Source organism: Neoarius graeffei, chromosome 1 (genome assembly GCF_027579695.1).
Source record: "Neoarius graeffei isolate fNeoGra1 chromosome 1, fNeoGra1.pri, whole genome shotgun sequence".
Taxonomy (NCBI): domain Eukaryota; kingdom Metazoa; phylum Chordata; class Actinopteri; order Siluriformes; family Ariidae; genus Neoarius; species Neoarius graeffei.
In genome coordinates this window covers 123,908,445-123,933,696 of record NC_083569.1, presented here as the reverse complement: position 1 = coordinate 123,933,696, position 25,252 = coordinate 123,908,445, and the positions used below count along the sequence as shown (strand labels likewise).

Below are 25,252 nucleotides of genomic sequence, written 5' to 3'. Positions count from 1 at the left end.
AGCAAACTGGATGTTGGAGGTAAACAACAGAGTCAGGGTCAAGAGAATAACAAAGCTGGGTCAGAAACACTAATAGTCATGTCAAAACAATAAAGGCTCAGTATGATCAAGGACGCAGAACGATACTTCACAATATACTGGAGTGTTTGGCATGCTTACATAGGGAGTTGTATTGAGAACAGGTGTACTCCCAAACAGTATTTGGGAGAGGGAATTGTAGTCCGTGACAGCCATGCTTGAAGGCCACCACAAACTCACGTAGTCACTGACAATTGTAACAAAGTTACTTTTTTGTGTACTTATACTTTGAGGGATTTTTTAAAACCGTAATTTTACTTAAGGATGTTTATTTTGCAGTATTTTACTTTGCTACAATTTTAAATTTCCTCCATTACAGGGTAAAACAAGAACAGTCTCCATAAACTATGTGCCAGGAAATTATGTGATCTGCTACATGTCATGGTGTGGTTACCACCCCATTTTGGTGGCAAACAAACCTTTGAATTTGACTGGTTTTACTGGAGTCTGCAGGTGTTTGACAAGGAAATAAATCAAAATAATAATATAAACAAAATGGTAAGCATATAGTTGCAGTGACATATCAGGAGATTAACATTAACACGTACAGTGTCTGACAAAAATATTCATCCCCCTTGGTGTTTGTCCTGTTTTACCATATTACAGGCTGGAATTAAAATGGATTTTATGGGGGGGTTAGCACACACAAAGTGATTTACATAACATGCCTACCACTTGTGGCATGTTCAATGGGCTGGTTGAATGGTTTAATCAAACACTTAAAAATTACTTGTAAGTTTGTTCATGGGGATGCTAGAAACTGGGATAAGTGGCTAGACCCTCTGTTGTTTGCAGTGCATGAGGTCCCACAAGGACAGATCCCCTTAACTCCATTGTCCCATGAAAAAAAACAGCCTTTTCCACTCTGTTTGGTTTACACCAATTTGTCACCCTTCCTTCAGGGTTATTTGGGGCCCCAGTGACTTTACAACATCTCATGGACTGAACCCTCAGCCCGCACAGTGTGTATGCTACAGCCTATTTCAATGACATTATTTATATTGTCATAAATGATTGGCAGCAGCATTTACAACATCTAAGGGCTCTCCTGAGGTCGCTGAGGCATGCAGGACTCACAGTAAACCTGAAAAAGTGTGCAATTGATTGGGTAGAAGTACAGTATCTGGGCTTCCACTTGGGCCATGGCCAGGTGTGCCCCCAAATTGATAAGACTGCAGCAATTGCAGCTTGCCCAAGGCCTAAGACCAAAAAGGGGGTGAGGCATTTCCTGGGGCTGCCTGGCTATTATAGGCAATTTGTGCTGAACTTTTTGGATGTCACCAGCCCGCTGAATGACCTCACTAAAAAGGGGTCACTGGATCCGATCCAGTAGATGTAGCTGTGCAAACCGGCTTTTGCTCAGGTTAAAGTGGTTTTGCGTGGGGACTGCTGTTGCATTTTCCTGACTTTTCTCTCCCTTTTGTTTAGTAGACTGACACATTGGACAGAGGGCTGGGGGCTGTTTTGTCCCACATGGTGGAGGGGGAGGAGGGCCCGGTGCTGTACATCAGCCACAAGCTCTCCATATGAGATTCAAAGTACACCACCATAGAGAAGGAGTGTTTGGCCATGAAGTGGGCAGTCCTTACTCTCCAGTACTAACTGCTAGGATGCCCATTCACCCTCTGTTCTGATCATGCCCTGCTCCAGTGGCTCCACCCCATGAAGGATACCAACACATGGATCACTCGTTGGTATCTGGAACTTCTGCCCTTTAAATTTGAGGTGGTCTACAGGCTGAGGGCACAGATGGGGGTAGTGGATTACCTCTCCTGCTTGGGGGGGGAGAGTCAGCTGCAGGCCAGATAAGGGGGGGTATGTGACAGAGAGGGTGTGGTTGAGCATCAGCTGTGAATGGTGAGGAGCCAGGTTGAACCAGCAGGTAACGTGATGGGTTACACCTGTGTCTAATTACTGGCTGTCTATTGATGTGTCTCTGTGTGTCTTTCAGATAGCCAAAGAGAGAGAAAGCTGAGTTCCCCAACACATGTGTGTGTTGTTTGGAGTATTCACTGAAAAGTGAAAGTTAGAATAAAGTACACCTTGAATTCTCACACCTGTATCTAGTTCCTCATGAAGTCATGTTACTTTTTTGAATGGATTTTTAGACAAGTAATTTTACTTTTACATGAGTACAATTTCACTGTAGTAATCATACTTTTTAAGGGAAAGCCATTGCCTAATGGTTAGAGAAGTAGCTTTGGGACTTAAAGGTTGCTGGTTTGATTCCCTGGACCAGCAGGAAGGGGTAATGTGCCCTTGAGCAAGACACCTAACCCCCAACTACTCTGGGTATGTTGTATGTTGCTCTGGAGATGAGTGTCTGCTAAATGCCTGTAATGTAATTTTTACACCTCTGATTATAGCACTATAGATGCAGTAATATACTGGTGACATATGAGACTTCTATTGGATTTATTTCAGCACTCACCATCTTCTCATTCACACATCACCACAGTAATGTTAGGAATAGTTTTTCTCTATATTTTATGTTTCATCATATTACACATGATGGCAAAAGAAAAAATGGGCACAATTGGAAGTGTGTTTTTAAAGTGCATGCGAGGTTATGATTCTGCATTTGTGCATGAATCTCAGTCGAGTGGGATCTCCTCCTGCTCTGACAGTGTGTGCGTGTGTGTGTGTATGTGCTGGGTCTTTATCTTGAATGGTCACTAAAGCGGTCACGTTTTACAGCTAAAGGACCTCATTTCCTTCTAAAAACCCAATTTTCTTTCTGAGGAATCAAGGTCTATAACAATCTCTTCCTCACAGTTATCGATCCATTCACAACACCTTGCACCTCCTACACAGCAGAAAGCATCCAATTACCAGAGAACATATCAGCCTGTGACAGAAAAGGCTGAGTTTATCATAATCTCTGTCTGTGGATTATAATGTTAATGTTCACCCCCCACACACAATCCTGTGATACAGCTGTTTACATGAACTTTCAAAAAACATTTCTGAGAAAAGATAATCAACACAACTGCACAGTAACAGCTCCACAACACCCATAACATTACTAGCATCGCCGGTCAAGTCACCTTTACTTTATACAGCACTTTTAAAAGACAACAAGCATCTTTACTGCCGCTAAATTCAAACAACAGCAACGAGATACAAATACAATGAAATAAAACAATAAAGGAATAAAATTAAAGCAATAAAAGCAAGAGGGGCGGTACGGTGGTGTAGTGGTTAGTGCTGTCGCCTCACAGCAAGAAGGTCTGGGTTCGAGCCCCGTGGCCGGCGAGGGCCTTTCTGTGCGGAGTTTGCATGTTCTCCCCATGTCCACGTGGGTTTCCTCCGGGTGCTCTGGTTTCCCCCACAGTCCAAAGACATGCAAGTTAGGTTAACTGGTGACTCTAAATTGAGAGTAGGTGTGAATTTGAGTGTGAATGGTTGTCTGTGTCTATGTGTCAGCCCTGTGATGACCTGGCGACTTGTCCAGGGTGTACCCCGCCTTTCGCCCGTAGTCAGCTGGGATAGGCTCCAGCTTGCCTGCGACCCTATAGAACAGGATAAAGCGGCTAGAGATAATGAGAATGTATACAATCTGTCTGACTGTGGATTGGTGGAGTCCAAACTCTTTGGAGATGGTTTTGTAACTTTTTCCAGCCTGATGAGCATCAACAACGCTTTTTCTGAGGTCCTCAGAAATCTTTGTTCGTGCCATGATACACTTCCACAAACGTGTTTTGAAGATCAGACTTTGATAGATCCCTGTTCTTTAAATAAAACAGGGTGCCCACTCACACCTGACTCTAATTTCACCTTCAAATTAACTGCTAATCCTAGAGGTTCACATACTTTTGCTACTCACAGATATGTAATATTGGATCATTTTCCTCAATAAATAAATGACCAAGTATAATATTTTTTGTCTCATTTGTTTAACTGGGTTCTCTTTATCTACTTTTAGGACTTGTGTGAAAATCTGATAATACTTTAGGTCATATTTATGCAGAAATATAGAAAAGTATAAAGGGTTCACAAACTTTCAAGCACCACTGTATCAAAAAGGAAAGACTGTTGATTGGAGCAGACCTAAATGGGCATGTTGGAGAAGGGAACAGGGGTGATGAGGAGGTGATGGGTTCATATGGAGTGAAGGAAATGTGGAAGGGCAGATGGTGGTGAATTTTGCAAAGGGGATGGAAATGCCTTTGGTGAATACATACTTTAAGAAAAAAGAAGAGCACAGAGTAACGTATAAGAGTGGAGGAAGGTGTTCTGAGGTGGACTATATTTTATGTCGGAGATGCAATCTGAAGGAGATTGGAGACTGCAAAGTGATAACAGGGGAGAGTGCAGCTAAGCAGCATTGGATGGTGGTTGGGAGGATGACCTTGGCAGTAAAAAAGAGGAAGAAAGAGAAAGCTAAACCAAAACCCAGATGGTGGAAGTTGAAGGAGGACGAATTGCAAGTCAGAATTTAGGGATATGGTGAGACAGGCATAAGGTGAAGAGGTATTAGATGATAGGATAACTATGGCAGAAGTTAGATTCAAGATGTTTATTTGTCATATACACAATAACAGACACAGCGGTTTATTATTGGGTAATGAAATTCTTATTTTGCAACTACCTGACCAAACTATGCTTACCAATATAAAAAGAAATATATATATAAAATACGGAATATAAAATATAAAGTGCATAGGCAATGCAAAATATAAAAGTAGAATAAAAATAAAGGAAGATAACATAAAAAAGGCAATCAAACAATATGCAAACATAGAGGTAGATATACTGTGCAATGTGCAATGTCTTGTGCAAAATTGCAAATATAGAGTTAGATGGTGATTATAATCCGTGGTTCAAAAGCCTGATGGAAATATAGAGGTAGATGGTGATTATAATCCGTGGTTCAAAAGCCTGATGGCCTGGGGGTAAAAACTGTTTGTCAGTCTAGTAGTCCTTGCTTTCACACTCCTGTACCGTCTGCCAGATGGTAGGAGCGTGAATAGTCTGTGTTGTGGGTGTGTTTGGTCCCTGATGATGCTCTGTGCCCTTTTTGTGACCCGGGTGTTGTAAATGTCCTGTAGTGGGGGGGGGGGGGGGAGGACAGCTCCACAGATGAACTGTGCCATTTTAACGACACACTGGAGAGCCTTTCTGTCCTGAGTTGTGCAGTTCCTGTACCACACAGTGATGGAATTTGTCAGGACGCTCTCCACTGTGCACCTGTAGAAGTTACTGAGGAGTTTAGTGGACAGTCCAAAATTCCTCAGCTTCCTCAGGAAGAAGAGTCTCTGTTGAGCCTTCTTGATGGTCTGCTGTGTGTTGTGCATCCAGGTGAGATCCTCACTGATGTGAGTTCCGAGGAATTTAAATGTTTTCACCCTCTCCACCTGTGTCCCGTCACTGTGCAGCAAGGCGTGCTGGTCTCTCCTCCTCTTCCTCGGGTCAATAATCATCTCCTTGGTCTTCTCAGCATTCAAGGAGAGGTTATTTTCCTGGCACCAGGAGACCAGCCGAGCCACTTCCTCCCTGTAGGCTCTCTCATCTCCGCCGGTGATCAGCCCAATGACAGTGGTGTCGTTAGCGAACTTGATGATGGAAATGTTACTCTGGGAAGGGGTGCAGTCATAGGTGAAGAGGGTGTACAGGAGTGGACTGAGCACACAGCCTTGGGGGGGTCCCTGTGCTCACTGTCTTGGTGCTGGATGTTCTGGTACCAACTCTGACAGCCTGGGGTCTGTTTGTGAGAAAGTCCAGGACCCAGCAGCAGAGAGAGGATGTCAGTCCAAGGGTGGAGAGCTTCTCAGTCAGTCTGCTGGGGATGACAGTGTTGAAGGCTGAACTGTAGTCCACAAACAGCATTCGAAAATAGGTGTCCCTGTGTTCCAGTTGTGACAAGGCTGTGTGGATGGCTGCATTGACGGCATCGTCAGTTGAACAGTTCTGATGATATGCAAATTGAAGGGGGTCTATTGTGTCTGGGATGCCCTTTTTCATGTGTGACATGACTATCCTCTCAAAACACTTCATTACAACTGAAGTGAGTGCAATTGGGCGATAGTCATTCAGGCATGTTATATTGTTTTTCTTTGGGAGGGGCACTACGGTGGTGGTCTTGAAGCATGTGGCCACAGACGACATGGAGAGGGACAGGTTGAAAATGTCTGTGAAGACCTCCACTAACTGTGTGGAGCAGGCCCTCAAAGCACGGCCGGGGATGTTGTCAGGGCCAGCTGCCTTTCGGGGGTTAGTCCTCCTGAAGATCTTGCTCACCTCGGTTATGGTCACAGTAGGTGAAGAGCTCTGTGCTGCCTCTGCTGGTAGAATCCCTCTGCATTGGTTGGTGTTGAGGATGTCGAAGCGAGCATAGAACTCGTTCAGCTCATCTGGTGATGTGTTGTGGTTGGCTGTGACCCTGCTGTTCTTCTGCTGGAAATTGGTGATGTGTTGCAGGCCCTGCCACATTCATCTGGAGTCTGAGGTGTTGTAATATCCTTCCAGCTTTAGTCTGTACTGCCTCTTGGCTTCCCTGATGGATCTGCGTAGGTCATATCTGGCCTTTTTATATCCATCTGCGTCAACAGAGGCAAAAGCAGTGGAGTGTGCATGTAGCATGGAGCGTACTTCACTGTTAATCCAAGGCTTTTGGTTTGGATATATTTTGCAGCGCTTGGTGGGGACAATGTCATTAATGCATGTGCTGATGTAGCTGGTGACCACAGATGCATATTCCTCTAAATCCACAGAACAGTCTTCTCTCAAAGCAGCAGTGTTAAACACATCCCAGTTTGTAGAATTGAAGCAGTCCTGGAGCACCAGCTCAGTCCCTTCATTCCAAACTTTAACAGTTTTACTCACTGGGGGGGGGGCTTGTTTGAGAAGGGTCTTGTAAGCTGGGTAGAGGAACACAGAGATGTGGTCAGACTGTCCAAAGTGGGGGCGGGGCACAGCCTTGTAGCCATTTCTCACGTTGCTGTAGACATGGTCCAGGATGTTGTTGTCCCTTGTTGGAAAGCTCATGTGTTGATGGTACTTCGGTAGCACAGTCCTGAGGTTGCAATGATTAAAATCCCCAGCCATGATGAACACGGCATCTGGGTGTGTGGTCTCGTGTTTGCTGATGATGTCATGTAGTAGTCCTAGCGCTGTAGTCAGGTCGGCCCACGGCGGGATGTAAACAGCCAGCATAAACACAGCACTGAACTCCCTCGGTAGATAAAAGGGTCTGCACTTCACCATCAGCACTTCAATGTCCGCACAACAGTGTTTTTCAACCACCTGTATGTCCGTACACCATCTGTTGTTAACATAAACACACACACCGCCACCTTTGTTTTTACCGGAAGCAGATGTGCGGTCTCTGCGGTGCATGGAGTGGGTCTGTAGTTCAATGGCCGGATCTGGCAGGCTTGCAGTAGTCCAGGTTTCCGTAAAAATCAGGGCACAACACTCTCTGATCTCACATTGAGATGTTATCCTGGTTCTCAGCTCATCCATCTTATTCTCAAGCGAGCGAACGTTAGCTAGCAGAAGGCTAGGTAGCGGTGGTCTTGTAGCTCTAGCCTTTAGCCTAGCATATAGCCCGCCTCTCTTACCATGCCTCCGTCTTGGGTGCGTGGATCGTCGGCCGTTTCGCCTACTCGAGTCTGGTGATGATGCGGCCTGCTGGATGGTGTCGGTGTGGCTCCAGTCAGTGTCAGCAAGGAGAAGAAAGCTACAGTCCAGAAGGACTGGACTGGGCCTGTGGTGAATTTTGTCAATGTCGAGAAGTGTGTCTTTGCTGTAGGTGATCCTAGTGTACAAGCACTGAGCATTTGTCACAATCAAAAGTACTAAAACAATAAAGACAATTGGTGTCGGGAGCGTATCGCAAACACGTTCGCCACGGGGTCGCCATGATTAAAATAAATGAGGGAGGTAGAGGGAATGTGCTGGGAGTCACATCAGGACAAAAAGAGGAAGAAGTTGGCAAAGCAAAACTGGGATAAAAAAAGAGAGCTCAAAAGAGCAGACAAGAATACAAGGAGATGCAAAGGAAAGCAAAGAGAGCAGTGGCAAAGGAAAAGGCATAATATGACCTATATGAAAGGTTAGAAACTAAGGATGGAGAAAATGACCTGTACTGATTAGCAAAACAATGAGATAAAGCTGGAAAAGATGTGCAGCAGGTTAGGCTGATAAAGGATGCAGATGGAAATGTGCTGACAAGGGAAGAGTGTGTTGAGAAGGTGGATGGAGTCTTCTAAGAAGCCAGTGAATGAAAAAAATTAAAGAGAGAGAAGGTTGGCCGAGGTGGAGATAGTGAATCAGGAAGTAAAGCAGATTAGCAAGGAGGAAGGAGAGCTACGAAGAGAATAAAAAGTGGTAAGGCAGTCGGGCCAGATCATATACCAGCGGAGGCATGGAAATGTTTAGGAGAGATGGCAATTGACTTTATGACTAGATTGTTTAACAGGACCTTGGAACATGAAAGGATGCCTGAGGAGTGGAGAAGTAGTATACTGGTACCAATATTCAAGAACAAGGGTGATGTCCAGTGCTGCTATAGATTCATAAAGTTGACCAGCCATAGCATGAAGTTATGTGAAAGAGTAGTGGTTCTTGGCTCAGCTAAGAGGATAGGTGGAAAATATGTGAGCAGCAGTATGGTTTCATGCCAGGAAAGAGTACTACAGATGCAATATTTGCTTTGAGAATGTTGATGGAAAAGTATAGAGAAGGCCAGAAGGAGCTGTATTGTGCGTTTGTGGATTTAGAGAGGCATATGACAGGGTGCCAAGAAAGGACTTGTGGTACTGCATGAGGAAATCAGGAGTGGCAGAGAAGTATGTGAGCTTGGTGCAGGATATGTATGAGGACTATGACAGCAGTGAGATGTGCAATGGGAATGATGGAGGCATTTAAGGTGGATGTTGGATTGCACCAGGGCTCGGTCCTAAGCCCTTTCTTGTTTGCAGTGGTAATGGACAGGTTGACAGACGACATCAGGCAAGATGCCCCATGGACAATGATGTTTGCAGATGATATTGTGGGCTGTAGTGAGAACAGGAAGCAAGTGGAAGAAAACTTAGAGACATGGAGGTATGCAGGTGACATAGAGACATGGAGGTGGGCGGTGTAGTGGTTAGCACAGTCGCCTCACAGCAAGAAGGTTCTGGGTTCGAACCCAGCGGCCAGCGAGGGCCTTTCTGTGTAGAGTTTGCATGTTCTCCCTGTGTCTGTGTGGGTTTCCTCCGGGTGCTCCGGTTTCCCCCATAATCCAAAGACATGCAGTTAGGTTGACGTGGGGCAGCCTTGGGCTGAGGTGCCCTTGAGCAAGGTACCTGACCCCTGACTGCTCCCCAGGTGCTCTGATGTGGCTGCCCACTGCTCTGGTGTGTGTGTGTGTGTGTGTGTGTGTGTGTGTTCACTGCTTCAGATGGGTTAAATGCAGAGGATGAATTTCACTGTGCTTGAAGTGTGCTTGTGACAAATAAAGGTTTCTTCTTCTTGGTATGCACTAGAGAGAAGGGAAATGAAAGTCAGTTGGAGCAAGATAGAGTACATGTGTGTGAATGAGGATGAGGACCGTGGAATGGTACAGCTACAAGGAATAGAGGTGGTCAAAGCAGATGAGTTAAAATATCTGAGGTTAACTGTACAAAATAATGGCAAGTGCAGAAGAGAAGTGAAGAAGAGTGTAAGCAGGTTGGAATGGATGGAGGAGAGAGTCAGGAGTGATTTGTGACAGAAGATTGCCAGCAAGAGTGAAAGGGAACGTGTACAAGACAGTAGTAAGAGCTGTGATGATGTACAGTTTGGAGACAAAAGGACAGGAGGCTGAACTGGAGGTAGCAGAGCTGAAGATGCTGAGATTTTCATTGGGAGAGACAAAGAAGAAGCAGAAGAAGCCTTTATTTGTCACATGCGCACTCAAGCACAGTGAAATTCATCCTCTGCATTTAACCCATCTGAAGCAGTGAACACACGCATGCACACACACATACTCAGAGCAGTGGGCAGCCATGCTACAGCACCCGGGGAGCAGTTGGAGGTTAGGTGCCTTGCTCAAGGGCACTTCAGCCCAAGGCTGCCTCGTGTTAACCTAACCACGTCTTTGAACTGTGGGGGAAACTGGAGCACCTGGAGGAAACTCATGCAGACACAGGGAGAACATGCAAACTCCACACAGAAAGGCCCCCATCGGCTGCTGGGTTCAAACCTAGAACCTTCTTGCTGTGAGACGACAGTGTTAACCACTACACCACCAGGCAGCACTTTTTTTAAGAAGAAGAAGTTGGGCAGGATTAGAAATGAGTATATTAGAGGGACAGGACATGTAGGACAGCTTGGAGACAAAGTGAGAGAGGCAAGATTGAGATGGTTTGGACATGTACGGTGGAGAGATCCAGGGTATATTGGGAAAAGAATGCTGGAGATGAAGTTGCCAGGTAGAAGGAAAAGAGGAAGACTGAAGATAAGATTTATGGATGTGGTGAAGGAGGACATGAGGACAGTTGGTGTGACTTGAAAACATACAGAGGATAGGAGGGGATGGAGGGACAGTATCTACTGTGGCAACCCCTAACAGGAACAGCTGAAAGAAGAAGATGATCAAGCTGGAAGGTGAATTTCCAGCTGTCTAACAGACGCCTACAACTTTTGTGCAAAAAAATAGATTGGTAGTTGAAGATATCCATGATCCCCTGTATCTTGGTGAAAGCCACAGTCCCAGCTGAAGAGAAGCAGAACCATAGTGTGATGCTCCCACCACCATGCTTCATCATGGGTATGGTGTTCTCTGGATGATAATCTGTCTTGTTTTTGTATCAAACATATCTTAGAATTTCACCCAAATATCCTATCTTGCTTTCATTAGGCCAGAACACATTTGGCCACATGGTTTGGGGTGATTGAGGGCTTAGATGACTTTTTTCATGAGAAAGCATTTCTGTCTAGCCCTCCTACCCCATCACCCAGACATGTGAGGAATACGAGAGACTGTTGTCATATGCCAGGAGTGACCAGTACTCACCAGATGTTCCTGCAGCTCCTTTAATATTTCTGTATGTCCTTCAGCAGCCTCCCTGATACATTTCCTGCTTGTCCTTTCATCAGTTTTGGATGGAATTCCAGTTGTTGATGATGATTTGATGATGCTCCGTGATACATCTAATTCTTGGGAAATTCTTCTGTACCTCTGCTCTGATCTGTTCCTTTCCACAGTAAGATCCTGTAGATACTTTGTAAGCTCTTCAGCAATTGGATGGAAGCAAGAAGATGTGAAGAAACTCATACACAAAGAGCTGATGTTTATGATTTATGATGAGGTTTATATGTATGATAATCACTTTTGAACATGACTTTGAATGTGAGTGGTTCATTCTGACAGCAGTCCCATGTGGAAAAAAGATCGGAGATGATTTATTGTGTTTAATTGTTGACATCATAAAAACCTGTAAACAGACTTCCTTTCTTTCCTGTTTGCTCATCACTTCAGTCCTCTAAATTAAACCAGCTCCTGAAATATATGCTAAAATGTTTTCTCTCTCTCTCCCTCTCTCTTGCTTTGGTAAAGCTCCTATCGCTTATCAGAATTTGTCAGATTTGTCCTTGAAGCTCAGTGTTAGTTTAGGTGATGAGCTGTTCATATCGGTTGGGTCTCAGTGAATATTTACTTTAGTTGTAGTGATTAGCTCTCTCGCTAGGAGCAGCAGCAAATGCATTTCATCTGATGTGAAGAGACGGATAATCCTGCTGTTACAAAACATGGGAAAATAAGAACAGGGTAGAAATGAGAGAGAGTGAGTGAGTGAGTGTTATAAACAGCTGAACGTGAAATAGAAGTAGATATACAGTATGCTGCAGTCATCACCTTCTCCAAATCATCATCATCTCTCTGTCTGTCTGTCTGTCTGTCTCCCCGTCTTTCCAAGTTAGCTGTCAACATTGTTCAGTGTGTGTGTGTGTGTGTGTGTGTGTGTGTACTTGTTACATTGAGGACCAGAATAAATTTTTTACCAATAGATTGTTGGGAAGTGAGGACACTTTGTCTGGTCCTCACTTCTTCAAAGGGCTGTTTGAGGGTTAAGATTTAGTTCTCGTGTTTAGGTTAGAATGAGGTTTAGGTTAGGGTAAGGGGTGGGGTTAGGCGTTTAGTTGTGATGGTTAAGGTTAGGGCAAGGGAATGTATTATGTCAGTGAGAGTGCCCACAACGACAGAAATACAAGAATGTGTGTGTGTGTGAATGTTTGACGGCTGACTCAACAGAACAGAATAGTGACAGGATGAGCATTAAATATCCATGCTGTAATAAATATAAAATGGTGAGAGTCATTAAGCATGAAGAGGTCACTTCCTGTTACACGGTTCCTCTTATGGAACAGCGATGAGACGACGTTACTGTATTCCAGCAGGGAAAATGCTTAAACACACTTAGGCTTTCTTTTTATTCCTTACCTTTTCATTTTGACCTCCACAGTACTCATTACAAAATCTCAAATGCTATGAGAAGTTTCCCATTCTTTTCTCAGTAAGACAGCATTTTTTTAAGCGACTCCTACAGGAATGTGCCAGCCACACAAAATGAAATATCTGCCTTCATAAATCAGCTTGTTAATTTAGCTAGCTGTCAGAGAAGGGTGTTGGAGACAGATGTAGGTGCAGAAGAGCTTTATTAAGAAAATAGAAATCAGACAAACAGTCCAAAATGGCAGGCAGAAATCATAAACCGTAAACAAGTAATAGGTTGGGCAAGGCACAAACAGACTATCTAAGGCACAGACAAAAGCAGAATCAAAAGACTAGGAATAGGAATCAGGAAACCAGGAAAACAATACTAAAGCATGGCTGTGTAATGTGTCTCAACAACTCAATATGTTGCAAAATGAGTGTGCATTCAGAGTCCTTATAAGCATGCTGATTGCGCCTTAATCTGCAGCAGGTGTGTGTCATTCACAGCGCATACGTGCGAGTCAGTCCATAGATCATGCTGTCCAGAGCGCACGTGAGAGTCAGTCTGTTGTGTGCACCAATGCACACAGGTGTGACAGAACCTCCCAAGACCTCCAACTGGGAGTGTAAATTAATCTTTAATGGCCCCGGGAATGAGGGCCTGGTGCTGGACACTGTGCCATCGGTGCTCTGCTCTGTGCCAATGTGGCACCAGATACTCATCTCAGATGGGGCCTTAGGCTTGGGCTCTAGACAGGACCTGGACTCTGGACTGGACTTGAGCATGAGCTTGGACTCTGGACTGGACATGGACATGTCCAGAGCTCAAGCCCATGTCCAGTCCGGAGTGCAAGTCCTGTCCAGAGCTTGAGCCCATGCCCATGTCCAGTCTGGAGCTCAAGCCCATGCCCATGTCCAGTCCAGAGCCCAAGTCCTGTCCAGAGCTCAAGCCCATGTCCAGTCTGGAGCTCAAATATTGTCCAGAGCTCAAACCCAAGATTTCACTATCAAAGCCTCCTGGCGGAAGGACCATAAACGCAGGCCAGCATGGATCTACCACTCATCCAGATTGCTGATTTACTGGATATCAGCACGGCCCCGTTCACAATTCAGGAGCTCCGTGATGTGGTTAGGACTATGAATGCCAATAAGTCACCAGGTCTAGATAACATACCTAGCCTTATCTGGAAAGATCCTTTGTTCCATGATCTCCTACTTAAGATCTGTAATCACACTTTCCTTACATTAACATCGCCATCAGCATGGCAGAAATCTGGAATTATACCCATCCCAAAGAAAGGTGACTTGACACTCGTGCCAAACTATTGAAGCATTTCTTTAATGTCAGTTGCTGCCAAAATCTACAACAAGCTTCTTCTAAATCACATTGTGCCCGCTGTGGATCCCCTGCTGTGCAATAACCAGAATGGTTTCAGACAAGGACGATCAACAATCTTTCAAATATTATGTCTGCATTGAATAATAGAGGAAATGATGAGGCTGAATAAGGAATTCACCATCTGTTTTGATTCTTATTTCATTATTAATTGTTTATATTGATTTATTGTTATTATAGCAGTATTGTAACAATTAATTTATTACATTACAGGCATTTAGCAGATGCTCTTATCCAGGACGATGTACAACATACCTAGAGTAGCCTGGGGAGCAGTTAGGGGTTAGGTGTCTAGTTCAAGGGCACTTCAGCCATTCCTGCTGGTTTATTTGTACAGACATCATGTGACAGATCATGTGACACTTTGATTACACACAGGTGAATCTTAATCAACTAATTATAAGACTTATGAAGTGAATTGGTTGGACCAGCTCTTATTTAGGGGTTTCATATGAAAGGGGGCAAATACCTGTGTACACTCCAGATTTCTGTTTTTTTTCATCTTAATTATTGTTTGTGTCACAATAAAACAACAATTTTCACCTTTCAAGTGGTTGGTATGTTGTATAAATCAAATGGTGCTAACCCCCCCAAAATCCATTTTAATTCCAGCTTGTAATGCAACAAAACAGGACAAACACCAAGGGGGATGAATACTTTTGCAAGACACTGTAGCTATTTAATACTCAATAATTAACAATAATTATATCAGTTCTTAAATTAATGGTATAATTAACAATTATGCATTATATCATATATTAATACTAATTATGTAATTATGCTCATTTTAATTACCTTGCCTGGGATGGAGTCCACCAGGCGGCGAGGTATTGTTTTCGGTCAGGTTTGTTTGTTTGTATTGTAAACAATATTACGGGAAAATGGCTGGATCAATCTTCATGAAACTTTCAGGATAGATGGGCATCGGTCTTAGATAGAACCTCCAACATTTTGTGGGTCATCCGGTCAAGGTCACAAAAAAAGAGCTCTGAGCTCAGACAGCAGGAGTGCTGCCTTGGAAGGACTCCTCCCACAAACACACTGATTGGATCACTACCTGCCTCATTTGCATACACTGTGCTGTCATTGGATGGTTTCTTGTTTTGTTTACATAACCAAAGGAAGGGGGTTTGGTCACGCCCACTTTTAAACCCCAGTGATAAAAACTTCCCCACTCTGTTGATTTTATTATTGTGGCAGTGGGGGCATGGTCAAGCGTCGGCCTGTGAATGGAGGGCGGAGTCAGGGAAGGTTAGTGGTAGAATCACTGCACCTGATGGGAATTAACCTGTGTTTGTGTGTCTTCCCCAGTGACTGTGCCCTATAAGAGGAGAGGGAGAGCAGAGGAAGGGAGCTCTCCCCCAACCAGAACACTTGTGTGTGTGTGTGTGTGTGTGTGTGTGTGTGTGTGTGTGTGTGCGCGTGTGCGCGCGTGCCTGGGAGAGTAAATGTATAACGCTGAAGAGTGAAGAATAAAAGAGGTTTTTGAGAACTCAGTTCTGGCCTGCCATGCTTCTGTGCTCCACCCACCTGGTCTGATTTTACAGTGGTGCTGAAACCCGGGAATGGAGTGCAGAAGGGAACAGCCCCATGGAGTCCTCCCCCTTCAAGGACCTGATCCATGCCCTCGCCATGGCACAACAGAGCCAGCATCAGGTGCTGATCGCCCTCTGGAAGGAGCAGGAAAGGTTTGAAGCCCTGGTGCTGGTGTAGCAGGAAGATCGCCAGGCGTTCTGGCACCTGCTCACATCGGCAGGGTCCATGATCACCACCGCCGCAGACCCTCCCCACCTCACCCTAACAAAGATGGGTCCACATCATGACCCCAAAGCCTTCCTCGCTCTTTTTGAGCAGGCAGCAGAAGCATGGGGTTGGCCAGTGGAACAGCGCGTGGCGCGCCTCCTCCCCCTGCTAATGGGCGCGGCACAAATGGCCACGCTACAGCTCCCTGCCAACAGCCGGCTGGTCTATGCGGACCTCCACAGGGCCGTCCTCCAATGTGTGGGTCGCACCTCGGAACAGCAACGGCAGTGCTTCCGCACGCTGCATCTGGAGGAGGTCGGCCGGCCGTTCGCATTTGGCCAGCAACTCCGGGATGCCTGCCAGTGGTGGCTGAGGGCCGACAACCGCGACGCCGAGGGAATCGTCGACCTGGTGGCACTGGAGCAATTCATCGCCCGACTTCTGGAAGGAACAGTGGAGTGGGTCCAGTGCCATAGCCTGGCATCGCTGGATCAGGCCATCGATATACCATATGGCGGCCGTTCCGATGGCAGGACAGCATGTCTCCTCTTCTCCCCTCGATCAGGCTGGAGCTTATCGCATGCTGGTGAGTATCCAAGGGGATACGTATCAGGCTTTGGTGGACTCTGGCTGTAATCAGATCTCAATCCACCAAATCCTGGTGCAAGACGAGGCATTGGGGAGAGCACAATTGGTGAAGGTGTTGTGTGTGCACAGGGATGTTCACAACTACCCTTTAGTGTCAGTCCACATTCTATTTTGAGGGGAAAAATTTAGAGTAAAGGTGGCGGTTAATCCTCGCCTTACCCACTAGATAATTCTGGGGATTGATTGGCCAGGATTTAGGGAATTAATGAAGCATTTAGTGAAGAGTGGGGCCTGCCATAGTTTAGCGAGGGGAGGTCCCGGAGTGGCATTGGCAGGAGCAGCTGTCACAGAGCCGTCTACGTCACCGCGTCAGAGTGAGGAGCAGCAGGCTCCTCCTCCCTCTCTCGGGGATTCCCTTGCAGATTTCCCGTTAGAGAAGTCACGAGACGAGACTCTGCAGCATGCGTTTGACCAAGTGAGAGTAATTGATGGTTAAACTCTCCAGCCAAATGCCACAACGTCCTTCCCCTATTTTTCCATTATTAAGGATAGATTATACCGAGCAACACAGGACACTCAGACTAAGGAACCAATAACACAGCTTTTAATCCCAAAGAGCCGCCGGGAATTTATATTCCCGGTGGCTCACTTTAATCCCATGGCCGGACACTTGGGGCAGGATAAGACACTAGCCCAAATAATGGCCCAGTTCTATTGGCCAGGGATTCATGGCAATGTCCGTAGGTGGTGTACAGCATGCCGCGAATGCCTGTTAGAAAATCCAGCGGTAATTTCAAAAGCATCTTTGCACCCTCTGCCATTAATCGAGACCCTGTTCGAAAGAATTGGGAAAGCACTCTTCTGCGTCATCTCCCAAGTCAGAATCCCCCAAAGAGGTTCTGACTAATCAAGACACTACATTTATGTCATGCACACTGTGCGAACTGTACAGGTTACTGGGAATTAAGCCTATCCGCACCAGCATTTATCACCCACAAATGGATGGCTTAGTTGAACGGTTTAATTGCAGCCTGAAAAATATAATTAGAAAATTTGTAAGCAAAGACGCATGCAACTGGGATAAATGGCTTGAGCCCATGTTATCCACAGTGCGAGAGGTCCCGCAAGTCTCCATGGGGTTCTCCCCATTCGAATTATTATACGGGCGTAAGCCGCATGGCATTCTGGATATGCTACGTGAAAATTGGGAGGAGGGACCTTCAACCAGTAAAAATGAAATTCAATACGTTCTCGACCTGCGCGCCAAACTCCACATACTCACGCACCTAACCCAGGAGAATTTGAGGCAGGCCCAAGAACGTCAAGTCCATCTGTACGACAGGGGCACGTGCCTTAGGGAATTCACACTGGGAGATAAAGTACTCGTGTTGTTGCCCATGTCGAGCTCCAAATTGATCGTCAGGTGGCAAGGACCCTTTGAGGTCATACGGCAAGTCGGGGACGTCGACTATGAGGTGAGGCAAACGGACGGGGTGGGGCATTACAGATTTACCACCTCAATCAGCTAAAATGCTGGAACAAGGAGGTCCCCATGGCATTGGTGTCGGTGGTTCCGAAGAAGGTGGAGCTGGGGTCAGAGGTTCAAAAAGGAAAATTGACATTGCCCACTGCTCCGGTCCCCTGTGGAGACCACCTCTCCCCGACCCAGCTCACGGAGGTCGTCCAGTTGCAGATAGAATTTTCTGACATGTTCTTGCCCCTGCCCGGCCACACCCACCTCATAGAACACCACATTGAGATGCCCCCAAGGGTCGTGGTGTGCAGCTGCCCTTACAGACTGCCCGAACACAAAAAAAAGGTGGTTCGGGAAGAACTCGTGGCCATGCTTGAAATGGGCATCGTCGAGGAGTCCCAGAGGTGACTGGAGCAGCCCGGTGGTCTTGGTTCCCAAAGCCGACGGGTCGGTCAGGTTCTGTGTGGACTATAGAAAAGTCAACGCGGTATCTAAATTTGACGCATACCCAATGCCTCGTATTGACGAGTTGCTCAATTGACTAGGCACGGCTTGTTTTTATTCGACACTGGATTTGACAAAGGGATATTGGCAGATCCCCTTGACTCCTCTATCCCGAGAAAAAACAGCCTTTTCCACACCGTTTGCCTTACACCAGTTCATCGCACTTCCTTTTGGGCTGTTTGGGGTGCCTGCTACGTTCCAGCGGCTTATGGACAGGGTCCTCCGCCTCCACGCCACCTACGCAGCCGCCTACTTAGACGATATTATTATTTACAGTAATGACTGGCCGCAGCACTTAGAACACCTAAGGGCTGTCCTTAGGTCGCTGAGGCAAGCGGGTCTCACAGCCAACCTGAAGAAGTGTGCAATTGGGTGGGTGGAAGTACGGTATCTGGGTTTCCACTTGGGCAATGGGCAGGTGTGTCCCCAAATTAAGAAGACAGTAGCGATTGTGGCCTGCCCGAGGCCCAAGACCAAAAAGGGGGTGAGACAGTTCCTGGGGCTGGCTACTATTGTAGGTTTATACCTAATTATTCGGATGTCACCAGCCCGCTGACTGATCTCACTAAAAAGGAAGCACCAGATCCGGTCCAATGGATGGAGCAATGCCAGCGGGCTTTCTCTGAGGTAAAGACTGCACTGTGTGGGTGGCCACTATTACACTCCCCTGACTTTTCTCTCCCATTTATTTTGCAGATGAATGTGTCAGGCAGAGGACTGGGGGCTGTTCTGTCTCAGGAGGTGGAGGAACACCCAGTGCTGTACATTAGCTGGAAGCTGTGGGTGCACGAGGGCAGGTACAGCACAATAGAAAAGGAATGCCTCTCCATCAAGTGGGCGGTCCTCACCCTCCGCTACTACCTACTGGGGCGCCCTTTCACCCTCTGTTCGGACCACACGTCCCTGAAGTGGCTTCACTGCATGAAGGATGCCAACGCGCAGATCACCCATCGGTATCTGGCACTCCAGCTGTTTAAATTCGAGGTGGTCCACAGGCCGGGGGCGCAGATGGTCGTGGCGGATTTCCTCTCCTGTGGGGGGGTTGGAGGGAGTCGGCTGCAGGCCGGATGGCTCCCTGGCCTGAGTCGGGTGGTGGGGGTATGTGGCAGCGGGGGCGTGGTCAAGCGTCGGTCTGTGAATGGAGGGCGGAGTCAGGGAAGGTAAGTGCACCTGATCACTGCATCTGATGGGAATTAACCTGTGTTTGTGTGTTTTCCCCAGTGACCACGCCCTATAAAAGGAGAGGGAGAGCAGAGAAAGGGAGCTCTCCCCCAACCAGAACCTGTGAGAGTAAATATATAACGATGAAAAGTGAAGAATAAAAGAGGTTTTTGAGAACTCAGTTCTGGCCTGCCGTGCTTCTGTGCTCCACCCACCTGGTCTGATTTTACAATTATTATAAATATAAATTATAACTAAATGGACTAGGCTAAAGAAATGGCTTTCAGACATGTTTATGCTTATTACAGAGGGAAAATGCGTTCCACTGAGCTCTAGCACTGGGCCATTTCCAGGAAATAAGAGTTTGGGTCATGGCGACAGCGTGTGTATGTCAGCCTCGGTTCAGAGGTTTCAGGTTCGAAAACTGTAAGAGGTAAGAATAGAATAATATAAAGTACAGACACTCGGTATATTTTACTCCTTTGATTTTTAAATTGTTCATTTTTGCATTACACTTCATTTTTGTGGCTACTGCCTCAGAGTAAATGTATATATGCTATATTTACTGTATGGACATGGGATCAGAAAACTATTTTGTTTATAAGCAGTAGCCACATGGACCCACGGGGACCTTTTATTTTTTTCACGATATCTTCCATCATATTCATCATAAGTGCTACTGGGTGAGGTTTGTTTTGCCTGGCAATGCTTGGTAGTAATTGTATTGATATAAATAGCTAATTATTATTCATTATGATTTGGTAGAACTGAGGTTTTACTTAAGAAAAGTTTTTTTTTTTGTTGTTTGGGGTTGTTTTTTGTAATTAAATGAAACGCCACACCTGCACTTTGCTAACAGAGTTATTGCGTCTTCTTCACAACCTCACTGTTGGTTTTTCAGCTCTGAGATGTCACAGAACTCACAGCATATCTGTTTGTGTTTTTCTGCTACTGAATGTTTTATTCATGGCTTGGTGACTAGTGGCGTGGATTACTGTAATTTTCCCCTGGAGCAGTGAACATGAGCTCCATCTGCCAGGCCACAAAGACGATTTCACTTCACGTGGAAGAAAAATCGAAGTGTTGCAGGGAAGGAAACGGGAGAAATAAAGGCAATTTTAACCCTGAAAAATCACAAAGTAACACTCTCTCTCTCTCTCTGCTTTCTCATAACCCAAAGTATTTCAGCTCTTCCAGCCACATAAAATTGCTCATTGTCAATAAAAGGGGAAAACAAGGAAACTAGCTAGCCCTGCCCACAACCACCTCATATTTGCAGACTCCTTCTGTTAGATAGATAGATAGATAGATAGATAGATAGATAGATAGATAGATAGATAGATAGATAGATAGATAGATCACACACTCAAAATTTAGCTCTGCTTTTCACTGACACTCACACTGTCAACTTAAAAAATATTGGCACCCTGCAATAAGCCAAGCAAAGACGAACTCTCTCTATTTGTATAATTAACCCTTGGTCCTCAACAACATCCAAGATTTATTTATTTTATAATCAAATCCTGAGTCGAACATCTTTCACAGACATGCTGCACTATTTTCAATACGTTTCTTACATTACAGTGCTGATAGCAGCGCAGTGTGATTTACCCCTCGATTTGCATATGTGATGCAGCGGCGCTTCAGTCCTTGAGTCTGTCCAACTCTCTCACCTCTTCATCTGTATACTTTAAGGTTCCAGGTTCGAACCCGGCGGCCAGCGAGGGCCTTTCTGTGTGGCGTTTGCATGTTCTCCCCGTGTCCGCGTGGGTTTCCTCTGGGTGCTCCGGTTTCCCCCACAGTCCAAAGACATGCAGGTTAGGTTGACGTGGGGTGGCCTTGGGCTGAGGTGCCCTTGAGCGAGGTACCGAACCCCTGACTGCTCCCCGGGCGCTCTGGTGTGGCTGCCCACTGCTCTGAATGTGTGTGTGTGTTCACTGCTTCAGATGGGTTAAATGCAGAGGATGAATTTCACTGTGCTTGAAGTGTGCATGTGACAAATAAAGGTTTCTTCTTCTTCTTTATTCAAACACATCAGCTTCCAAAGCTTCAACTTTCAACTAACGGGCAATAAAGCAACAAATCACCACCAACTCAGAAAACACATCATGAATATTTCAATATAAACATATTTAACATGTTTCAGATTAAAGTTTAGCTTATAGTTTTATTTTAACACTAGCCATTTCTTAAGAACTGCTGTTATCTGGAGAAGTGTGTAGAAGACACCAACATTTTCATTTAAATTCTCGTGTGTGTGTGTGTGTGTGTGTGTGTGTGGGGTCATCTAATTTATTTCACACCACAGGGTTCGCAGTCGGAGATGCTCGTCACAAAACATTGATTGTGTTTCTGTGAAAATTAATGTTTTGGTTTAGAATACAGACCTGCCTCGAAATCTTTCAGAGCTCCTGTACTAATGAAAATACGATGTATTAACTGTCAGTCATTCCACATTCACAGAAACCTGTTTTTTTTTTTTTTACTCCAGTGTTAAAATGCAGAGTTCCTATGTAAAAAGTATTACCTCTGCTAGGAGGATATGACTTGCTAATATATAGATTTACCTGTACGGTATATACATCTAGACCTGCGAACCTGAAGTAATCATAACCTCCTGGCAGAAGCAAGCTGGTTTTGGATTAAAATATCCTGGCACTTGTGATGATTCAAGATTCCATCAAACTTCATAAGAGCCCCAAAACCAGCTCCAGTGCTTCATAGATCCACCTCCAGGTTTCACACTAGGTGCTTTTCCATGTACTTCTTTTTAGTTTAATCTGACCACAACACATGACTCTAATCATAACTTTTTTACTTTTTATTTATTTATTTTTTATTATTATTATTTATTATTATTTTTATTTATTTTCTTTGTCTATAATTGTAAAGCGTCCTTGGGTTTCTTGAAAGGCGCTATATAAATGTATTATTATTATTATTATTATTATTATTAATCGGAGCATCAGTCAGGGCTTGATGAAGCTCAGAAGCTGGTTTTCTGTTATTCAGGGAAAGGAGATTGTTTTTGTGGGGGTATGAGGAGTCCATAAAATAAAATTCAATATGCACAAAAATTAATAAAATGGAGGAAACCATCCCTTGCAGAGAAAAAGATAAAGATAACTTGTAGAATATTCACTAGGAGGGAATCTCAATTGGAGCTTCAGTCAAGGTCTTTCTCCTAATAATATTTCAGTTATTACAGAAGTGAATTAAAATAAATAGCTTCAAAAAATAAATATTAAAGCTGCTTTATGTTCACTGTAATACGTAAAATGTACTCTATGTTAACCGTAGCATACATAAAATGAAACATTGGTTTTAATGTGTCTGTTTTATACTTTTGCCATCCTCTCGAAAGATCAATCAAAACTACGAGCATATCGAGTGTAATTAAGGTACCAGGTGTGATATCAGTAATTGCTTTTGGGTCCCTAAGGACATATCGCATTTACAATCCAGACACAGATGTCAGAGACTCACTGACTCCAATTTCACAAAAAAAACTGGAACCAGAACAGAAAGGACCTGTCCATTTTAATTCATCACAAATCTCAAGAATTTGACATTAAATCTGTGTTAATTAAACAACATTGAGTTAAACTGTCTAAAGCATGTTTAATATCCAATAGTTGAACAAACAACATAAAAAAAAATTGAGGCTAAAAAGTTAAAAACATTTAACATAAAGTTAAACTAAATAATATAGATAATTACAGTAATTAATTATAAGTAATAATTATTTTACTTTAAAAAATACAATTTAAAACATTTTAAACTAAAAATAATAATACAAATAAAAATGAAAAGCTATTATCAATACATTGGAATACACTGGAAGATTGGGCACCAATGTCACCAAGTGTGTAAATTTACACATATTAGTTTGTAACATACTTTAAAAAGCAGCACATCGTTTAAAATAAATCAAATAAATTTGAAAAAAGAAAGAAAAAGGACTCGACTGACTCACACTCACACGTCTCTACACACAGAATGTGTCATGATGTTTCACATATTTAATTTAACTTATAATTGTATTGTTTAGCACTTAGTACTAAAACTTGGTGTAAAGCGTAACCATAGCAACAGAAAAGAATGTACTCACACCACCCGATGAAGAGGAAAACCCACTTTCGGAGTTTGTCGGTGGAGTAGGTCATGACGATAGCCGTGTGAAGATAACAGCCTTCCACGAACATCCAGAAGAAATTCGTCACCACGAAATAATTATAGATGGTGGTTATGAGGCGACACCATGGCTGGGAAAAAAAAAACAAATAAAGCATTATATAAGGCTGAATGGTTCATGTGAGGATATTGATAAACGTTAACTAAAAGGTATTCATGAGAGTCCATGCCTCCGCCAAGACACATATTATCAACATCAAAATCAAAACACTTGAACCTAGGATAACACTAAAGCTGTCCACCAAATTTCATCCAAATCCATTCACTACGTTTTGAGTTACACTGGGAACAGACGAACAAACAGAGATGAAAGCACAACCTCCTCCAACACAGTCAGTGGAGGTAATAATAAAGACATGTATGGAGAAGATTTCTGTGATTTATTTAACATTTATTGAAGGAGTCTCCAGTGTCAGTGGTTAAAGATTTAACATGTTTCTTGCTATCACGTACCTGAGAAATTGTTTCACAGAGCATTAAATGAAACAATCAACAGATTAAAAAGTATGACGACTTTAAATGAATGAATAAAATTGCCTCAATGAAGCTTGAGCTCATACCGGCCACTGTTGTTGTGTGCAAGTTTGAAATTTGATCAATCCTGTGGGAGGAGTAGCGATTTTTGTGAAATTGCATATGACCCCTGTGTAGCTGCATCCATGGCAGGTGGCGCCACCTGGTAAACAATTCTTGTTGGAATATGTTTTTCGAGTCTTCTGGGTGAGTTTCAGTGAAAACATCCTAGCAGTTTACGAAGAGTAGCGTTTAATGTGATGAGTCACCCAAAAATTTCAGACACCCATAAAATGTTAAATATGGTAGGTGGTGCCACCTAGCCTGGGCCCGCCCATCCTAAGCGTGACGCAACATGAGGGCCTGTTGCGAGCTTAGTCTGGCCAGGCAAGCTATCTACAGCTCTTCCAAGCTCCCGAAAAATAGGGAACCAATCAACTTTGAGCATCTCCAACGGCCCTGGGTAGAGGCGTGTTCAAGGCAGTGACGTAGTAGAACTGCGACCGGAAGCCATAGATTGTTTACAGAATCTATGCCGGAAGCGCTTCATTCACGAATGCTGTATTGAAAGCATTCAACAGGACGTTCTCATTGAAAACGGAGCAAAGAGCAGCCCTGGAGGTATTTATTGAAAGGAAGGACGTTTTCGCCTTGCTCCCGACCGGCTTCGGTAAGAGTTTAATCTACCAGTTAGCCCCGTCGCATCGCATACGTCAGAGAAAAGAGTGATGTGATTGGTTTAAGCTTCGTCACAGCCTTTTCTGGCTTCGACCAGTAGCAAACTGAGGCATTTCAGGGAGGCAGGTCAACCACGGGCTCTGGGAAACGGTTGGGCTTAATATCTTGGCCAGACCAATAGCTCATAGAGCTTTGCAGTCGCGTTAGCCAGACTAGGTGCCACCGTCTGTACAACTTTATGCAACCCATCCTGGGGATCATTCCATATGAGTTTGATCAAAATCTGATCAATCCTGTAGGAGGAGTAACAATTTTCATGAAATTGCACATGGCCCTTCTGTCGCCTCATCCATGGTAGGTGGCGCCACCTGGTGAACAATTCTTGTTGGTATATGTCTTTAGAGTCTTCTGGGTGAGTTTCAGTAAAAATGTCCCAGCTGTTTACGAAAAGTAGCATTTAATGTGAGAAGTCACTGAAAATTTCAGATGCCCATAAAATCATAAATATGACGGGTGGCGCCAC

The 25,252-nt window shown here is 44.5% G+C and overlaps 1 protein-coding gene across 3 annotated transcripts in view; it reads right to left on the bottom strand.

Annotated features, from left to right (window-relative positions):
• Positions 1-25,252, bottom strand: part of LOC132889736 (corticotropin-releasing factor receptor 2) — a 191,202-nt gene that overhangs the window by 84,134 nt on the left and 81,816 nt on the right. For all 3 annotated transcript variants that reach the window (XM_060926535.1, XM_060926543.1, XM_060926552.1), the window contains exon 6: positions 23,456-23,609. In XM_060926535.1, coding sequence (XP_060782518.1) covers positions 23,456-23,609 — 154 coding nt within the window. The remainder of the gene's footprint in view (positions 1-23,455; positions 23,610-25,252) is intronic.